We start from the raw sequence: 19,837 nt of genomic DNA, 5'->3' as shown, positions 1-19,837 counted from the left end.
TGGGTCTACCTGAACACCATCCTGTTGTGAGTGTAGGAAAAACTGAATTCTGGATAAATGTTTTTTTTTAGGTGGGGGTCTTTCCAGTGCTTTTCTCTGTCTATGTCTCACTTTTCACTTTGTTTTGTTCTTAAGGTTGGTTAAATTTAATTCACCAGTTCACCAATTATCTTTGTTATGAAATGTATACCCAAGGATTCTTTTCCCGAACACAAAGTTACAAAGAGTGTCCCTCCCGCAGGAATTTTCCAGAACTCTTAGAGCTTTGGTTTTGACATTAGGGTTTATGATCTACCCTGTGTTTAAAAAGACAAAGATCAAATCTCTTCACTGATAGTGGCAGGTTGTGTTCTGTAGCTATCTTGATCTGTCTTACTGAAGAGTCACAAGTTCTACCATTTTAACATTGATTTTATTAGAATTTATTTCATTAGAATTTAATAAGAATTTCATATATGAGTACTGTGCTTACGTCATTTCTACCCCAGACTCCCCTCTCCATACCTCCCTAGCCCAACTCTCTCAACTTTACCACCTCTTCTTTATTATTGTTACAAGATAAAGAACCAGTTGAGGCCTTTCTTGTTCTTCTCCTCTACTACATTGTTATTTCCTGTACTCAGTTTCTGCCTTCATCTTCGTTGTGTACCTCCTTTCATTTCTTATAGATTTCTTATTGCATTTGTTGGTGTCTTAAGAATTCGTTTACCAGTGTAGATGGATAATGTAAAGCTCCCCTTGTCTCTAATGGACCGTTAAGCTATGGATCCTCCCTCTCATTGTGGCTTTAGATGCATCCCACATGTCTTGGTTGTAGATTATTATTGTCACTTAGCTTGAACCATTTTCTTATTTCCACTGTGACATTCTGCTCTGACTTATTATCTACTTACAAGTATACTGCTGATGTGTCAGCCTTCAAAGGTTTTCCTATCTCAGAATGTTTTCAGTATGAATTTAATCAGCCAGAATTAACTGAGATTTACCTTATTACCACATATAATAAATTTCAAGTGTTTCTTCTTCACTTGCAAGAGGTAAGTGTTAGGCAGATGTTTGGAGAACTAATACAGAGATACAAGGCCACTGAATGGTCAGATATAGATACAGATACAGATGAGAGTTGTGAATTTTGATGTAGGTCAAACTTTTAAACCACATTATTTAAATTCTGAAATGTAAAATTCATTTTATTGTTTATCTAGTTACTAGAGAGAAAGGGAGGGAGGAAAGAATAAGGGAAGAAGACAAAGAGGGATGAATTTGCATTAACTCTTCCACATTTTATAGATTTGACCATTTCTTCTGTATCTTCTTACATTTTGGACTTGTTGCCTAATACATAATTTAAATTTTTTCTGTATCTCTAGTGTGTGAATTTTCTGTCACTTTCTACTACTTTACTTTTGACAATACCCTGCCATCTCCATCCTTGGCACTAACCTAACTACACAAGTTTTCTTTGCATGGTGTCCTCATGGGATATTTTGGTACCTCCTGTCCAGCTTTCCTCCTGTTTACACATAAACCCATTTTCTGCTAACAGTTTGCTGTGCCTATGTTTCATCCAGTTTGGTGATGGGGATTTTAATCCAGCTGCAGCCTCCAGCACGCTCAGTCTATCATTTGTCCCCACTAATGTGTTCGTGTCTCTCTCCCTCCCTTTCTCTTTCTTTTGGTTTGGTTTCTTTTTATCTTTTTCATTCTGGCATTCAGTCGGTCAATTTCACATCTCACTGTTCATTTTCCAGCAGTGTCTATATATACTTGTATGACTAGAATATGACAACCACTCTCCAGAAGACTGTAACATTTGACTTCCTCACTCACCCTTTTGTGAAGTGGAGCTCCAGTGGTGATTTTTCAATAGCTTACTCTTATTGAAAATGCTCATATAAGAAACAGTCTACATAATTCTATGATGAAATAGAGTAGAAGTACAGTCTCCTGTAGGTCTCATATGTAGCACAGCACTGTGCATATTATTACTGGGTTTTCTGCCTATGCCCATCTTGGATTCCTTTGTTTCTGTTTTCCTGCATCTCTAAGCCGCTTCATGTGACCATTCTTATTATTCTTGAAGAACATCACGTAGTATGTCTTTTAATGGGATCCTATGTTAACTCCATCCAGCTCTCTGAAAAACATCTCAGTATAAATTACTGCTTACACCTTTACATTGTGTCACACACATTTCTCAGACCACCCTTATGCTATTCTAAACACAGGAGAGGGGCATTAGCTAATGCCTCTTGGCATGAGCCTGATGATTGGTTGGGGAGAACTGTGTTCCAGTTCCCCAGTTTCCTCTCTAGCTTTGTGGAGTCTGCCATTGAGTCACCCACTGAGTTCTTGTTGCTTTCTCGGATGCTTCCTGCTGGGGCTCCAAGCCAGAACCTGGGATCTTCTCTGTCACTATTTTTCTATCAGTAGTTAGGCCTCTTAGATGGCCATAGCAGAAATCAATCATACAACTGTGGTGTCATTCTATCATGTCTTGCTTGAAAGCTTCAGTTTCACTGAGGGCAGAAACACACCTGATGTGAAATCTCAGTGGTACCTATCTACATCTGTCCTGTGGATGATTCAAGTCCCACCTGGCATTTTGGGGGCAGATATTATAAAACAAGGAAAGACAGACGAAATGGTCAAGAAAGTGGGAATTTATAGAGAACCTAGTAACAGTCTTTACAGCTGACAAAAGGTTTTCCAAATAAGAAATGGCCTCCAAACCTGTCAAACCCAAGAAAGGTCTAGGGTAGTAAAGCAAGACAAAGAAGTCAAAAATGTATCTGTAAGATGCTCTGCTCAGACCTTCACAGAGTGGGTATAAATGCCTTATCTGCCCCCTCCCTTTTTTTTTTTTTCACAGAAGGCGGAGTGTCCACACCTCACAGCACACTAGCAGACAAACTGGCCCATGTAGCACCTGACTAGAAGACAGCATGTCCACTGCTTGGTGGAATAAACTTCAGGAAGGCTGACAGGAAACCGAAGGTGTTTTTAAGAGAATTGCACTAGTGGAAGCATAGCTCACCTGGACTGACAGGGATGAAAGAATCCAGATGAAACCACTGGGGCTGCCAAGTGTAGAAGTTCATAAGCCGGCTTGAAGACTACCAAGATCAACCTAGCCATTTTACAAAGGAACGCAGAAACCAGACCTGGGTGCTTCACACAAGCAGAAGAAGTCAATCTCAGGGAATATGATAGTTCCCTAACCTAAGAATTTGCAAGGAGTTTCCTACCTGGGGTTGAGTTGACTGGTCATGCCAAGGCTTCTCTTGTGTCCTCTCTTCACGAAAGTGAGAAATCCATCCCACCCCACCCCCGCTTAGGAGAGGGAGCTCATAAGGCTCAGGAAACAGGAAACTTGTAAGGGATGCCATACCCCTCCCCAAAGTTATAGAAGCAGTAATAGTTGCTAGGGAAAGAAGACTTTTCAATGGCACCACCTGAAAGTTGAGCAGAGAGCTATAGCAATGTGGCTTTCTTAGTAATCACCCATGTTGAGGTGGTCCTTTCAGCTATGTGGCTGCCTTTGAGTCACCCAGGCTCACCCACATGCCTGTAAATGGCCCTTCACCCAAACCCCTGTACACATTCCTATTAGATCATCAAGCTGAATAAGGACACTGTTTCTTTGGTTGGTGCCTAACTAGGGTGTATAGACATTTGTTTCTAACTATCCATGAAAAAAAAAATCACACAACAGCTTCCTGTCACCCCAACTCCAACCGGCATGACTTTTCTATGGTGGGCCCCCTGCTTTCAATTCCCATGTTGTCGCGCGCAGCCCTCACCGATAAGGACGACGCAGCAACAATGGATTTGTCCAGCAGCAACTTTATTGTGAGGCTCTTAACAGCAGATGGAGAAGGACCCCGAACCCTGTGTGCGTTCTGCTTAAGTAGCCAGCAGGGTGACTTGTTCGTCTGTAATTGGTGCTCCACACAAAACCCAACTAGCATGTGGTCTCCAAATGGAGGACCACACAAGCCTACATTAGCATAAGGCGGCGCATGCGCAGATCGCAAAACAATGCTGGCAAGAAGAACCAGGAAGCAGGAAACCGGCGCCATCTTGTAATGGCGGGAGTGGCTCCCGACACCATGTGTGGTGCTGTGGGCTGACTCTTCACATTCCTTTCAGTTCTTAGCAGTCACAAAAATGCAGCATCTCAACCACATCTAGATCTGATTTAGATGACAAGACACTAAACTTTGAGGCAGCATGACATGGAGATATATTAGTTGAGGAAAGGGTAAGAGTAACAAAAATCTAACAATATGGTCTGTATACAGTGGGAGAAGCAATTAATTGTATACACCTATGTGGCCTTCTCTTAACACCAGCCCTACATTTTCCATTCTCATCCACATGAAGAGGACATAGATAAGGAGCCTGCCTGATTTCTTTTGAACCTCAGATAAGTCAATAACCCCTACTGGGTATATCTTTGTGTTCCTCCCGGCTTGCTGACCTGAATCATCCAAATATAACCACCAAGTATATTGTCAAAAGAGGAACCTAGGACTCTTCCATCAATCCCTATTTATCCCTCTTTCAAAACACCTATCCAACCAAACCTGCCCCCTTTCTTTCTGTAGGCAACTCTGACCCATTCACCAATTAAGCTCCAACTGCTCTGCTTCCCATGCCATTCTGGGATATACAGAAGTTTGTTCATGTCTCCCCAGAAAAGGCCACATAATAAGAGCCTAGCCACAGCACAGCTCTTTCTTTGTTGGGTAAGGGCGTCCAAAGGAGCCTGGTTTTGAAGGCAGCTAGTTGTGGTGGAGACCTTAAGAGTTAGAGTTTGGTACAGAGCCCACTGAGGAGTCATCATAAGTAAGGCCCACCCTCCTGAGCTGAAGAAATTTATGGACAAGAAGTTATCATTAAAGTTATATGGTGGCAGCCATGTACATGGAATAACACAGGGCTTTGATCCTTTTATGAATCTTGTGATTGATGAGTGTGTGGAGATGGCAACTCGTGGGCAACAGAATAACATCGGAATGGTGGTCATATTAGGAGACAGCGGCATCATGTTAGAAGCCTTGGAACAGTCTAAACGCTATCTGTTCAGAAAAGGCATCCACATCCCTCCTTAAAGGGCCTTTTTGATTGTGATGTAGAATTGGATCATGTACATTTTCATACTTTTTGCTAAATAAACTTTGGTGATACTCAAAAAGAGAGAGAGTTAGAGATTGGTGTGAAATAAGGACTCCTGGACTCAATGTGGCTAGGAGAACATGAAGGGACTCTGGGTATGAAATAAATCACTTGTTATGGCTATTCTTGGTTGTCAACTTGACTACCTCTAGAATTAACTAAAGCTCAAATGGGGTGGTGCACACTTATGAGGGATTTTTTTTTCCTTAACTAAATCATTTAAAGTGGGAAGAGCCACTTTTTATTTAAATTTACTTTTTATAATTTATCACCTTATATCATGATGGTAGCCCCCTCCCTCATCACCTCTTAGTCCACCCTTTCTCCCTCTCCCCTCCCAGCTCCCTTCCCTATTCCTCAGAAAGGGGTAGCCCTCCTCTCCTACCATCTGACCCCAGCCTATCAAAGTTTCATTAGGACTGCCTGCATCCTCTTCCTCTGTGGTCTAGCAAGGCCCAACCATCAGGGGAAGTGATCAAAGAATGGGCAACAGAGTCCATGTCAGAGATAGCCCCTGCTCCTCTTACTAGGGAACCCACATGGAGACTGAGCTGTCTATCAGCTACATTTAAACAGGGCTACTATGTCCACTCTCTACATGGTCCTTTCTTGGAGCATCCATCTCTGGAGGCTCTCCTGGACCCAGATTTGTTGGCTTTGTTGGTTGGTCTTCTTATGGAGCTCCTGTCCCTCTCCAAGTTCTTCTATCTCCCCATTCTTTCCTAGGACTCTCTGTGCTCTTCACAAAGTTTGGCTATGAGTCTTAACATTGGCTTTGATCCCCTGCTGGGTCAGTCTCTCAGAGGACATCTATGGTAGGCCTTCCCTGTCTCCCTCCCCCATTACCTCTCTTCAGCCACTTCCACTGTCTATTCTATTTGCCCTTCTGAATGAGAATTAAGCATCCTCCCTAGGGTCCTCCTTGTTTAGCTTCCTTAGGTCTGTGGACTGTAGTATGGTTATCCTGTATTATATGGCTAATATCTGCTTTAAAGTGAGTATATAACATGCATGTCTTTCTGGTTCTAGGTTATCTCACTCAGGATCATCTTTTCTAGTTCCATCATTTGCCTGTAAATTTCATGATTTCCTTGTTTTTAAGAGCTGAGTAGTATTCCATTATGTAAATATACCATAATTTCTATATTAATTCTTCAGATGAGGGACATCTAAGTTGTTTCCAGATTGTGGCTATTATGACTAAAGCTGCTATGAATATAGTTGAGCAAATGTCCTTGTTGAATGGTGGAACATCTTTTGGGTATATGCCCAGGAGTGGTATAGCTGGGTCTTGAGGTAGGACTATTCCTAATTGTCTGAGAAAGCACCAGATTGGTTTCCAAAGAGGTTATACAAGTTTGCACACCCACCAGCAATGGAAGAGTATTCACCTTTCCCCACATCGTCATCATCACTTGAGTTTTTGATCTTAGTAATTCTGATGGGTTTAAGATGGAATCTCAGAGTTGTTTTGATTTGAATTTCCCTGATGACTAAGGCCGTTGAACATTTCTTTAAATGTTTCTTTGCCATTCATTATTCCTCTGTTGAGAATTCTCTGTTTGGTTCTGTAACCCATTTTTAGTTGGATATTTTTGGTTTGCTGGAGTTTAATTTCTTGAGTTCTTTATATATTTTGGATATTAGCCCTCTGTCTGATATTGGATTAATAAAGATCTTTTCCCATTCATTCTGCTGTTGTTTTGTTCTATTGACAGTGTCCTTCACTTTGCAGAAGACCCACTTCTAATTTGAATCTTTGAGGTGGAAGATACACATTTAATCTAAGCCACATCTACTGCTGGAAGCCTACATAAAGGACATAGAAAAAGGAAAATTGCTCTCTCTTTGTCTGCTTGGTCTTCTTGGTCTCTCTAACAAGTCCATTTCCCCATTGGGCATTCAAGTTTACTTCTTCAGGATTTCAGCATATATGGAAGACCAACTAAGACATCCAGCATCATGGACTGAACAACTATTGAATTCTTGGATCTTCCACTGGTCGACAGACATTGTTGGACTAGCTGGACCACAGCCTGTAATAAAAACAGCCTGTAATAAAAGGGTTTTTTTCTAATAAAAACCTTTCTATACATTTAGAAATCCATCCTATAAGTTCTGCTTCTCTAGAGAATTCTGACTAATACTCTGGCCTTTGTAGGACTCAAGCCATTGATACTGGGGAGGTGGCTGTTAGAGAGCTACATTTACCATTCAATGATCACACATCTTGGTGGTCAGGTACAGGACTCTAAAAAATCACTCTTTGCGGTCCATTTGCAGTAGAAGGCAAAGTTTCAACTTCATCAGGATTACAGATAAGTAGGAAGAGGTAGATCCCTTTTTTCTCTTCTCTGACAGCTGGAGCTAGCTTGTTTCAGAACTCTGAGATGGAAAGTCACAGCTTATTCATTAGACAAGGCTCTGTGTTCTAAACCAACAAGGTATAAAATCTGGGGAGAGGTAGATCCTAGCTTATGAAAGAAGAGGACAAGAATTAATTGGGATCAAAAACTATAAAAACTGAAATTTTTCCTCAAAGCGTCACGGTAGCCATCTTTGCTTTTCCTATACAATCCTTATTTCTGACAGGACCGTGCACAGTCCTGTCCTCACCTGAGGATAATCGTACTCAGCCGATGATACCCACTCTCTGGCTAAGTACCGAGAACTGAGAAGATCTGCCTTTGTTGGGGCTATGGGGAGTAGCACAGGTGCACACCACACTGTAACTGGCTCTTTTGAAACTGGTAATCCCTTCTTTTTGTGAGCTGGAGTGACGCCGACAGGTAGGGCTGGAAAAAGCTCGCTGCATACAACAGCAGCACAGGGGACCTTGGTGGTTTAGACAGGCATTGTTAATTGTCAACTTCTCTGAAACCCCCAACATCCTGGGAGGGACTCGTTACAAAGACTCCTCTGGAATAGAGATGAGGTCAGGCTTTCTATCTCCCACAAATCATTTGTCGGCGAGTGTGTTATCAAAATATGAGCCAGCCCCTTCAAATATATTTTAAACACCGTTAATGTATTTCCACATGTCACTGGCTGACAGCTCTGCCATCCTCTCTCTTGCCACAAGGGAAATTTACATGCATTTGAATTCAGTGGGCCAGGCTCAGCCGCCCCACACTGACAGCCCATTTAACTGGGTGATAAGTTAATCTGTGTGCTGTTTGATGGATTTCTGTCTTTTACTCAAAACAGAGTTTATAAAAACGGCTCAAGGAGGCTCTCTGGTTTCTGTGAAATTTGGGGCACTTTGAGAAGTTAGACTACTTGGGGCCAGGTGGGTCACACAGTGATGGCTTCCCAACTCATGTGCTTTGACCTGAATGGTAAACCCCTGTTCCTTCCTTCCAGAGACCTTAAGAATTTACTCAAAAGAACTCAAAATTGATCAGGCAATATGCCAAGACCCATTCAGATTTAAAGAGTAAGATTATCCACCTATGAACTTTGTGGCAATGAAATGCCTGTGACCAAATGCCCTGTTTGCTTTTCATCATTGTATTAGATTCCTGTGTTTGCAGGTGGTTGAGCCAGGAGCAAACCCTCAACCAGCATGGACCTCAGTTGGCCTAGATAAGGACTATAGCAGTGCTGAAGAGCAATGGAGTTGCAGGGAAGCATCTCCTTGACACAAGACACCCCATGTTGGTGTTGTTACATGCAGGTGGCCATAATCCCAAAGGAGAGAGCAAGGGAAACTGATGAAGTCAGAGACAGGAGCATTCCTAAAAATGATACTAAGAAGGGGAGATAGGGACAAAATTAGCTTTGGGTAGGACCTGTGTTGTTCAGTGGGTCTAAAGATATAGATGTAAATAGAGATGGAGGGTAGGAGGGTAAGCTCCCTTCTGATTGTCTGCCCAGGGAAGTGTTACCCAGAGTCCATGATGGGCAGATAGCAGTGTGGGGGTGGAGTGAGTAGGAAAGGTCTGAAAAGACCAAGGGAAAAATGACTGGATTGGTTCTCTGTAAGATTGGGAAAGGCAGGCACATTGACCTCTGTGGTTGTCTTCACTGAATGATTTTCCTGAGGTTAGATTGAGACTAATCACCATGATTGGCCAGCCATGTCTAGACTCTCAGAGGCAGCTACAGGGAGATCTGGGCTGGGCCAAGAGTGGTAGGAGGAGAAACAGAAGCAGGAGGCCAGAGGCTTAGTGGTACTCTTAGCGGGTTTCCTGCAGTGCATGTATCACATGAAGTACTCAGGAAGATATTTTCCTGAGGGAGGAAGGTGCAAGAAGAGACACGTGTCTGACGCCTCTCCCTTCAGCTGTGGCAGCTCCCTTTGCAGCTCTTCCCAAGCCAACTTCCTCCCACTGGCCTCTGCATTCCACCTATTGGTCCAATTCTAAATTCGTCAGTTTCTTCTGATCCGGTGTGACAAAGCTTGAGTATCCAAATTGTTCTTGTTGCCCTGTGCCTAGAACGAGGATCTCTGCTCCACCTCTTCTAAGGCACCTTCACCTAGAAGCATTTCTTCACACCTTCTGCCATTATGGTCTCCATCTTTCAAGATCCCTTTCAGCCTGTGCTATCTAGGGAGACATAAAGTTCAAATCCTTACATGAATGAATATTGAAGATCAGCTGATTGTTCCAATTTTGCAGGCTCCCAGGAAACTCCCACATGAGAGTGGTCTGATCTGGACTCATGTTTATTCTTGAAGGCCTATGCTGAGAAAGTGCTGTGTGAAGTTCCTGAACACTCAGGAAGAAATCTAAAGACACACCAGCAGAGGAAGACACTTCTCAGCACCCATTACTCCAGCTCAAAAGCCACATGAGGCAGAGTTTGGTAAAGCCAGACCCAGGACAGGTCTAGTCTACCTGTTTTCCACAGCTGGGACACAGATCTTTTGGTTTTAAGGTATGATCATGAGGGCAGCACCACATTGGCATCTCTGACATCTGACTACTAACTGATTCCAAAGCTAGAAGCACCTGGGCCTCACTCCTGGGTGCTGCCTGCAGGAACTTTCCAGTGTTGTGTTTCTAAATCACAAAATATCCAGAAACACTTTATGTCCGGAATCTCAATGATTCAAGTGCGGCGTCTGTGTTATCTATCCTTCTTCAAGCTGGTTATTATGTCTGCTACGTAGAAAGAAACATAGATGCATGTCATTCGTACTGCCCTAATATAAATGGATGGTGTATTAGTTACTTTTCTATTGCTGTGAGGAGATACCATGACTGAGATAGCTTATAAAAAAAAAGAGTTTATTGGGGACTTGCCTATAGTTTCAGAGAGTTAGAGTCATGACCATCATGATAGCTTATATCGTATCTACACACAAGCACGGGGGGGAGGGGAATAGACTGGAAATTGTGTGAGCTTTTGAAACCTTAAAGCCACACCCAGTGACAAAACTCCTTCATAAAACCATACCTCCTAATCCTTCCCAAATAGTTCTACCAACAGGGGACCAAGCATTCAAATTTAAGAGCCTATGAGGGCCATATCATTCAAATCATCTCAGTGGTTTGATAGGACAGTATTCCCCTCCTGCTACCAGCTCGCTTCTCTACAGAGGCCCTACAAAGCCTGGTAGCATGGGATTGCCAAGGCATAGCCTTCAAGAGGAGTGGCTAGTATTGCAGCAGTAGACAGGGACTGTGAACACTAGAGGATAGTCTATCATTGTCCAAAAGAAGCCAGAAAGTCCACTTAATAGACAAATATTCTGAACATTTAATAATGGTCACAACCATTAAACAACAACAACAACAACTTTGAAATAGCAGTCATGATGTCCACAGGCCAGACTATGCTGTCTCACCCATCTCTTCTCCTGCACTGTCTGTCTACAGTTCCTACTGGGCAATACCACAGCCAGCCAGTGGCAGCCTGCCCCCTGTGGTTGTCTGTCGTTCTGAAAGCACTTATCTCTGCCTTCTGTTCTCTCCCAGGGTTGCTGTGAGCCACCAGGCGGGTCTGGAGCGACAGCTCTCCTCTGCGCTCTCTGAAAACACAGTGATAATGTGCGGTGCAGCCTCTGGGGAGGACAAGTGCGTCATCCTGCTTTCAGGTCTGTCATCACAGGCCCCCTCCTCAGACCCCAGCAGCTCCCACTGTGCACACCTGCAGCTGTTGACTGTGGAGAAATGGGAAATTCAAGAGGCTACAGGGCACCCCGCAAATTCACAGAACCAACCCAACCCTCACAAAAGCATTTAGCACAGGTGTTTCTGTAATCGTGGTGCAGAAGGGAACTTCCCAGTGTTCAGTAGTAGGCGGCCCTCACCAAGCAGGCCTCCGCCTGCCAAAGGAGGCTGTGGCAAGTTTGGACCCATGCAAGGAGCTAGACAAGAGGAGTCTACTGGCAGAGTCTACACACATCCCTCTGGCTTGTACCCACTCAAGCTTCACCGGAGGATTCTCTGCAGCCAAAGAATCATAAAGAAAGATTAGCACTGTGTTGCCAATGATCATGCTAAAAACTGCAATTCCGAGCATCGACATTAAATTCAATTTTTTTAACACCAAAAATGATTATTTAAAACCTGGAATACTATCGTACTTAGTCTAATTAATTCTAAAATGTTATCCTTGTGATGTGAAGACGTAGTCAGCAAGCATCCAAACAAAAATTTGGTAGAAAGTCATGTAAATACACCAGGCTGTTTAACAACAGTGTTTTTTTTTTCCTGAATTCTAGGTTTTTGGGGGGTTTTTTATAGCCTTTTCTAAATGTTTACTGTTTGAGACCTGTGGTTGGTGGTTTACTTTATTTTTAAAAAGATATCCACATTTGTATACTATTAAAAAGTTCTAAATAAAATTAGAGAAATGGCTCAGCAGCTTCAAGCACTTGCTGCTCTTGCAGAAGACCAGAGTTCAATTCCCAGTGTCCATGTTAGGTGGTTCACAATGGTCTGTAACTCCAGCTCCGGGGGATACAATGCCTCCCTCTGTCCTCCTCTGGCACCCACACACATGTGGCATACATAAACGGAGACACACACATACACATAGATGAAAAAATGACAGAAGCAAGTCTATTCAAAGGTTCTGCAGGCCCCCTGGCTTTGCTTCCTCCCAGGCCACAGAGGAACTGCCAAGCACCTGCTAAGACCCTGGAAGCAGCAGCCACAAAGAGGCAAGCAGGCTGTGACCGCACTTGCACCTGTTGGCCTGATGAATTTGGAGCCCAGGAGGAGGTCAGCCAAGTGACTTGTCAAGTAGTAACAAAGGACCAAGGTGGAGAGATTAAAGTCAAGAGCCAGCTGGGGCTGAGGCCTGACAGATGCCGGGGTACAAGGATCAGGAAGCCTTGACACATGTGGATGGCCTGAGGTTTGAGCAGTCAGGGTTGGCGCTGACAAGGCAGCAGGACATGAGGCAGTGGGCACAAGAGCCCATTTTTCTTCCTGCAGCACAGAAACCCTAGCTTTTCTCTTGCCCCTCCCTCCGAGGTTACCCTTACTGATCTCCCCAGCTTTAGTCTCACGTGATCACAGGTAAGCAGGAGACACTTAGATCCTCTTCAAAAGTGACTGCCACTGTCCAGCATTTCCTGACTCTAGTGGGTGGGATGGGCAGCAGCCACAGACTCACAGTTCCCCATTATCTTCCCATCTTCTCATGCGCCTAGGTTAATTAAAGAGGAAGAGAGGAGGGAGAGAGAGCAGGATGGCAGCCCCTGACCTCACATTGCAAGATCACACACTTGGCTACATGCTTCAGGCACACAAAAAATGGAAAGGTAGGCCAGGGCATGTGCAAAGCAGAAGGGCCCCCAGGAATGCAACCTGAGGCCCATGCCTGGGTGATATTCAGTAAGCCCTGGAATGGCCCTATTTTTGCAAGTGGCAGGCTCTCCGCAGCAAGGGGAGCATCTGCAATCCAGAGTGCCATTTGGCACCTCTTTCATTTTTAACGTACTTTTCAATATTATTTCTCCATCGCCACATGGTGAATTTTGTCCTTCTGAGAGCCAAAGACAAACACAGGCATGCTCTACATACACAATCAAAGAGAGCTGTTTCCTAGCAACAAGAGCCGTGGGTGGCCAGGAGCCACCTTCCCCTGCAGGGACTGGAGTTCAGCCTATGGGCTTAGAGGCTGGCACTGAAGCCAGACTCATGCGACCCAAGAGGAGGGCTGGGAGCCTGCATCTCCCCATGATAGCGGCCCAGTTGCTTGACATATTTAATGCATGTATACAATCGCATGTGATGCACAAAACACATGCCCTTGTGCTACAAGCACAGAAGGCCTCTTTTGCCTACATAAGCTGACCAAGGCACATACATAAGCTGACCAAGCACATATATGTACTCAGTAGGATTGTGATGGAGTTCCCTTGGCCTGGCTCTGTCTTGGTTCACCTCACATTACAAGGGACAAGGGTGAATGGTGTGGCTCTCCCAGGCATTCCTGCACCATTAGAGACCTACTGAATGTCCTACTGGGGCCAGTGTCTGCACTCAGGTAACCTATGTGATTCTGAATCTGTCACCTGTCACCTATCAGGACAGCTCAGAACTGTCCCCACAACTCCCCACTTAAGAGTGCTGTTATATTTACCCCAGGGTTAATCTACACATATATATGCCAGTAGTTTTGAAAGGTTCGGTGCATCCTACATGGGGGGAGCCCATGGACTCTGTGAAGTGTCTCACTCATTTGGGAATGGTGTGTATGTTGGGGGCTGTGCAGGCAGGACACCCCACTTTTGACAGCTTACTTAGCCAGCGCTGTACATAAGCCTTTTAATGGATTATGTCACTTGAAAATATTGTTGCTTTTGCTCTGCTACTGAAATGCTCCTATTTTATATAAACATTCTTATTTTATTTTTCTTTTCCCATTTTCAGTACGTAGATGCAGTTTTATGTCTTCCACTATCAGCCCAAATTATCTTGAACACAAGACAAATGATACCCAAAGGCTTCATGGGATGCTAAGGTGGCAGAGCACCTCCCAAAGGAAGACACCAAGACTGTCCTGCACTGGGAGATGAGAAGGTGCTTCTAGGCAAACTTGAAAATCACATTCTCAGAGCTGAACAATGCAACAGTCAAAGTCTGAGCCACCACACACATTTTTCTCATTTGAGAAGTAGTGAATCCTCCCACCAAGAGCACCCCAGCCCATGATATTCTGCCACACACAGGGACCACTCTGCACAGAGCAGGATGTGCCATCCCCGAAAGAGCTTGGTATGTTCAAACCCGGGAAGGCAGAGCAAAGCAGAAAACTCCTCTCATTTGGCCCCACCTCTCATTTCTAATTTGGTTTCCGTTTACTTTGCCTTTATTTTTATTTATTCATTGATTTACTTATTTATTTATTTGTTTGTTTGTTTGTTTATTTGTGAGATTCCCAGGTATTGCAGACATCATTGGTTGTGGGTGCATTTTCAAAGAAGCAGTTCTTGGATGTGTTTCTCACTTCTCACCTTTCTAATTCTTTTCTTCTGCCTGTTGGAGAACGCAGGCCCCTGCCCCCAAGCCTCTACTCTTTGAAGTTAATTTAGCTTTTCTTTGGGGCTTTGTTTGGTGACTGCCAGCATGTGTGTCTGGATCAAAGGGTAATCTTTTAATTGGAAGGTTTTATGATTTTTATTTATATCTATTCCAGTTCCAAAAAATGCTTCATGGAGATGGAAATTCCTTCTTTGGCAAAGGAGCTGTCCATATGTCTGTTTGCTCTTATTAACAAGCTTCCCTACGCCCTCATCTGAGCTGTGGTTCTTGCTAACAGTGAAGGGCTGCCTCTCCCTGTCACCATCTCCCTGTCCATGGCCACCCGTCCATATTGCTACTTTCTTACACCATCTTGAATGTCTTGGTGCTGTGTTATATGACCCTACTTACAAAGTTTAATTAATGCCATGCATGCATTCATTGGGTCTTATATTTTTATCAAAAGCAATGGATGTGTTACCTAATTTCTTAATGAAGCATACTTTATCTGTTGTCCTTCCCAAGCCTTAATCCTCTCTTATCTATAGCTGGGTGTCTACCAAGCAGCTTCTTGTAAGATCTAATTTTTCTTTTAATACACTTAGGGACGTGGCTCTTTTTCTTCTGTTTTTCAGTGGGTGAGTTTAAATGTTTGTGGTCACCAATATAATTGTAATAAAGCTCTAGTTGAAAGGCTCCAATTACTGCTGAGTTTTACACATTAATCACATTCTGTTTAGGTCCCATTGGGTGAGTACACATTCCATCCTTCCCTCCAATCAGGATCACCTCCAAACATGGGGCACACTAACCACATGGCTCTAATACTTTACAGCATCTCTTCACTAGGGGCTTTCCCAACCCCTTTGGGGGGGGGAGGATGTTATTTGACCATTTTTGTATGACTCAAGTCTTATGTTCTGAGTTCTTGTGTTTCCCTCTGCCTCTGGCATCTTTCATTGGACAAGTGTGTGTTTAGCTTACACCCCTCAAATGTTTCTCTAATCCCAGAGATTGAGACAGGAAACATGGCAACCAGAGTTTGTGGTCTGAGCCTCAATCAAGGGGGGAAAGATAGTAAGTTCATGACAGGTGTCAATAATCCCTGTGCAGAGTGATCTATAGGGAAGGAGAGACTCAGACAAGAATTTTTTTTCTGTGGTGGTTAGGATAGCTAATGGGTTAGGCTGGTATTTGAACTTATATCGCAGTGAAGGCAGGAACTGCTGTATGGGGATATCTGGTGTGGACAGAGGGAAGGAAGCAGGAGATCAGCCAATGCAAAAGCCTTGAGGTATGTGTGGCTCTGAGCAAGGCTGGGGTAAGAAGAGAGGAGAATTGATGGGACCAGTGAGGTTAGGTTGGTTAATCAGGAGAGGAGGGTGGTAAGGCAAAATGGAGCCTTAAGGAAGTTCTAGGCAGGGATGTGATTGAGGTTGTTTTATCTCTTTATAGAACACTCTGGCTGCTAAATGGAGGCCAAAAGAAAGGGAAAATAGGAGACTGATGTGTAGCTTAGATTTTTTACAAAACCTACTTTATTTAGGGTTCTTGAGCACCTTTACTTCCCTTCCAACATCCATCAACCTTAGGTAGATTAGTAGGGAAAAGGGCTGTAGCCATCTTTTATCTACTCCCTGCTAATCACGGATGATTAGGGGATTACCAGACTCAGTTGTCAGGATACCAGAAGTCCAATCCAAAGGCCACCATGAAACAGCGAAAGCCAAAGGACTTAGTTGGATTACCTGGAGAAGCTCTCTGGAATGTTTCTCTCTGCAAAGCCAAATGTCAAAGCATAAAGATCAGCGCAGCAATGTCAATCCAAAAAGCGATGTCTCACCATACATGGGCCTCTTTATATGTCCTATCCTTAAAGTCCACCCAAGGATGTTCTCAGCTGGCCAAAGTCACTTCCCTCACCTGTGAGGAGTCATAGAAAAACATCATGTGCCCTCTCACATGTAAACCTGGGCAAAACATCACGTGCCCAGCTTGCAGCAAAACATCACATGACAAAATTCAGCCTTCAAAGAAACCAGAATTTTCCACTTCACTGATAACCCTTAGATTCTGGTAATAACAGGAGGAGGAGGTGAGACCAAGCCAGAATTGTCAAAACAGTGCTGACCTATTGGATGCAAGGGGAGAGAACACAGGAAGATAAAGCAAACTGAGTCTTCTTCAAATATAGTAGCTATCACCAAGGAGTTACAGAGCCAAGGAGTTATGGACCCTCAATATTATCATTCACCCTCCATCTGTGAACAACTGTCTGTAGTGGCTTGAACTTGTATCCACAAATAATGGTGAAACATACACCCTTGTGTGGTGGCACTGACAGGCAGCATCATGAGGGTGGAGCCCTCATGAATGGGTTAGTGCCCTTACATAGATTTTTCACACCTCCGCCCTTTCCCACCTTCATTCCTGTAAGGATAGAGCAGCAATATGCCATGCTGGAATCAGAATGCATAGAGTAGAAGCTTCTCACATACAGCAGTGACCTTGATTTGACCTTCTTTGCCACAGACTCAGAACTCTGAGCAATAAATCTCTGGCCTTTATAAATTTCTAAGCCTCTGGCATTTTATTACAGCAGCTCATCATCTCCTACTTGTACGTCTTTCCCCATTTTTAGAACTGATAGCTTCCCAGAGTGATGTGTCTGCTTCCTATCTCTGTAGTTCAAGAAGAGCAAAGCCTTTTTACAATCTCAGAAGACATTGCGATGGTGGGCTGTGGAAGTACAAGGCTGATGGGAGCTTTCCACTGCCTGTGCATGAGAAAGGCCTTGTTGTTTATGTATAGACCATTTTGCATCACAGTTCTGACTACCCTAGCTTCTTTCTTCAGAATGGAGCTATATTAGGACATGGGTCTGTTAAAGAAGTAGTTAAGTTAAAACAAGTCCTTTTGGTCCAGTCTGACAGGCATCCTCATACAGAGACACACATGAGGACATACCATGAGATGACCGTGAGCTAGCCAGAGAGAGGGCTGAGAAAAACACAACTTGCCAAGACTGGCAGAATATAAACATATATCAGTCAGGCCTTTGGCCAGTAGTACTGTATTATGACCCTCCCTGATGTCTAGCACAACTTTTCTTCTTTCCCCAATAGAATTAGAAAGCTGTGGTTCTACTCTGTCCACTTTGATTGATGTGCCAACCATGATTCCTTTCTTACTAAGTAAGGAACTTCTAGGAGTCTTTTTCATTACTCAGTGACATATGAAAGTCACAGTATTTTCCATCATCCAACATGGTTTTAAAGCCTTGTATTTTTCCCTTAGGCTAAGCAATCTGAAGAAGCCATTGACAGAAAGGGAAGGAAGTAAGGCTTCAATGGGGAAGGTTCTAGGTACTAAAATGGTCCCAGAAAGACATATAAGCTAAAGAGTCAGTGTTCAGGTAGGCATTCTACAAAGACATGTTGGTCTTTTGCTAGATACAGAAGGGTCAACTGATACACTGTAGAAAGTGGGCTAAAGTGAGGACAGAGCTTCTGCAGGGGTGCAGAGGTGAAAAACAAAACAAAGCCAAAATGTGAATTGTTGTGGACATTTTAGTTTATGATTTGTAAACATTAAACATTAAAACATGATTTTGTTTTACTCTCAGGTGCAAGATATGGGACTGATTCAGACTGTCCACAGCAGCAAACTATTTGCCTCACGCAGACTCTGAGAAGGCCTCTTTGCCAGCTACAGATAGATGAATTCTTAGGACCTTGAGGCGTATAAATATGATAGCCCAGAGGAAGAAGGAGCAGCAACTTGGAGGAGCTGGAGGAGGACTGCTTGATGCTCTTGCTGGCTTGCTGGACTTCAGGATTTCCTGACGATGGATATTGGTATTGTCCCCCCTGCCCTCAAATTCCTAAAACCCTATCCAGGAGGAATAACTAAAGAGGGCTATGTCTCCTTTTCTTACAACCTTTTTTTCCTCTACCTGCAGTTGGGTTGTTGGAAGAGAGGCATAAGCTTAAAGGAACCCCAATAAAGTAGCATTTGAAAACCTAGCAGTGAAGTGACTAGGATCACAAGCTCAGAACCTATCCAAATTGGAAAGTGGAGGGAAGAGAAGAGAGATAGGAAGAAGGAAAGGAAAAGAGACAGAAGGAAGAAGGTGTCTGGATAGCCTGGTAATGAGGACACGCAACAACACCCCACTGCCTGGCCACTAGTGCCTGCCCAGAACATGTATACCACGCTCCTGTCCCATACGGAGACAACCCAGTCCACAGCCTGAAGCATGGCTAATACTGGTGCCAAGTTTTCAACTTAGACCCTAGTGTAGGGTCTCATAGAATCAGTCTGGAATATTCTAGCAGTCTCACATTTTAGGGGTAGCGTTTCTTGAAAAGATTTGGGGTTTTATCTTCTCAAGCCTCAGATACCTAAGTGTTTTGTAGAACTGGGCCTCCGGGCAATATCCTTAACATCATTCTGCCCTTTGTCATCCCCCATTGTGACCCTGTGTCTTGTGTTCTTTCAAATGCCTTACTCAGAACCATGTGTCCTTTGAATGACATTTTTGAGGGATTGTGTACTCAACATTTTTTATATAAGAGGTGTCCCTCTGAGAGGCTGCCAGGCTGGTCTCATTGGAAGTTGACAAGAAAGCCCAATATGCTCGATGCTACTGCCGAGAGGGCTTGGCAGGCACGGGTGCCAGCCAGCCAGACTCACCCGCAGGCTCCAGCTCAAACATGCAGACCATTCGGGGTTTGTCCTCAGCCGCCGAGTTCCAGAATGGTCTCTGGGGCTTTGCATTCTTGCCAAAATGCTCATGACATCACTCATATTATTAATAATTACAGGTTATTCACAGATGGGTGGGCAGATGGACACACGGCCAGAGAGATTTGTTTAATCTCAGGCTATTTCCCCTACACACCTTCCCTTTCCTGCTCTTGCTGCCTCCCTGGAGGAAAAAAAAAAAACTAATAAAAAATAAAATTTTTGTGAGAGAAAAACGAAAGCTCTGTGAGAGGGTTGGTTGTTTTCCCCTTCTGGAAGAAAAATGGACTTAGGGCCCTTCAGTCAGTGAGGTCTATGCATTTCTGAACTAAAATGTTTTCAAGGGATAGGTTCCTGACCCTCATCAAATCCTTGGGTGTCTGTGGTTCCATCTGTGAGACAGAATCCATGGTGAGTGAAGAGACATAGCTGACTATGCATATATATATATATATATATATATATATATATATATATATATATAT

The 19,837-nt window shown here is 43.7% G+C and overlaps 1 protein-coding gene across 1 annotated transcript; it reads left to right on the top strand.

The window, feature by feature from the left end:
* The first annotated feature begins 4,853 nt into the window (after nt 1-4,853).
* Nucleotides 4,854-5,117, top strand: LOC129678156 (small nuclear ribonucleoprotein G-like). The gene has a single exon (XM_055608854.1). It carries the CDS (start codon nt 4,884-4,886, stop codon nt 5,115-5,117), a length of 234 nt encoding a protein of 77 aa, XP_055464829.1. The 5' UTR covers nt 4,854-4,883.
* Nucleotides 5,118-19,837: the final 14,720 nt, after the last annotated feature.

The sequence above is a fragment of the Psammomys obesus genome, unplaced genomic scaffold (assembly GCF_907164565.1).
Source record: "Psammomys obesus unplaced genomic scaffold, mPsaObe1.curated_primary_1811, whole genome shotgun sequence".
Taxonomy (NCBI): domain Eukaryota; kingdom Metazoa; phylum Chordata; class Mammalia; order Rodentia; family Muridae; genus Psammomys; species Psammomys obesus.
The sequence above is the reverse complement of the archived record's forward strand: the minus strand, read 5'-3'. Positions and strand labels throughout refer to the sequence as shown.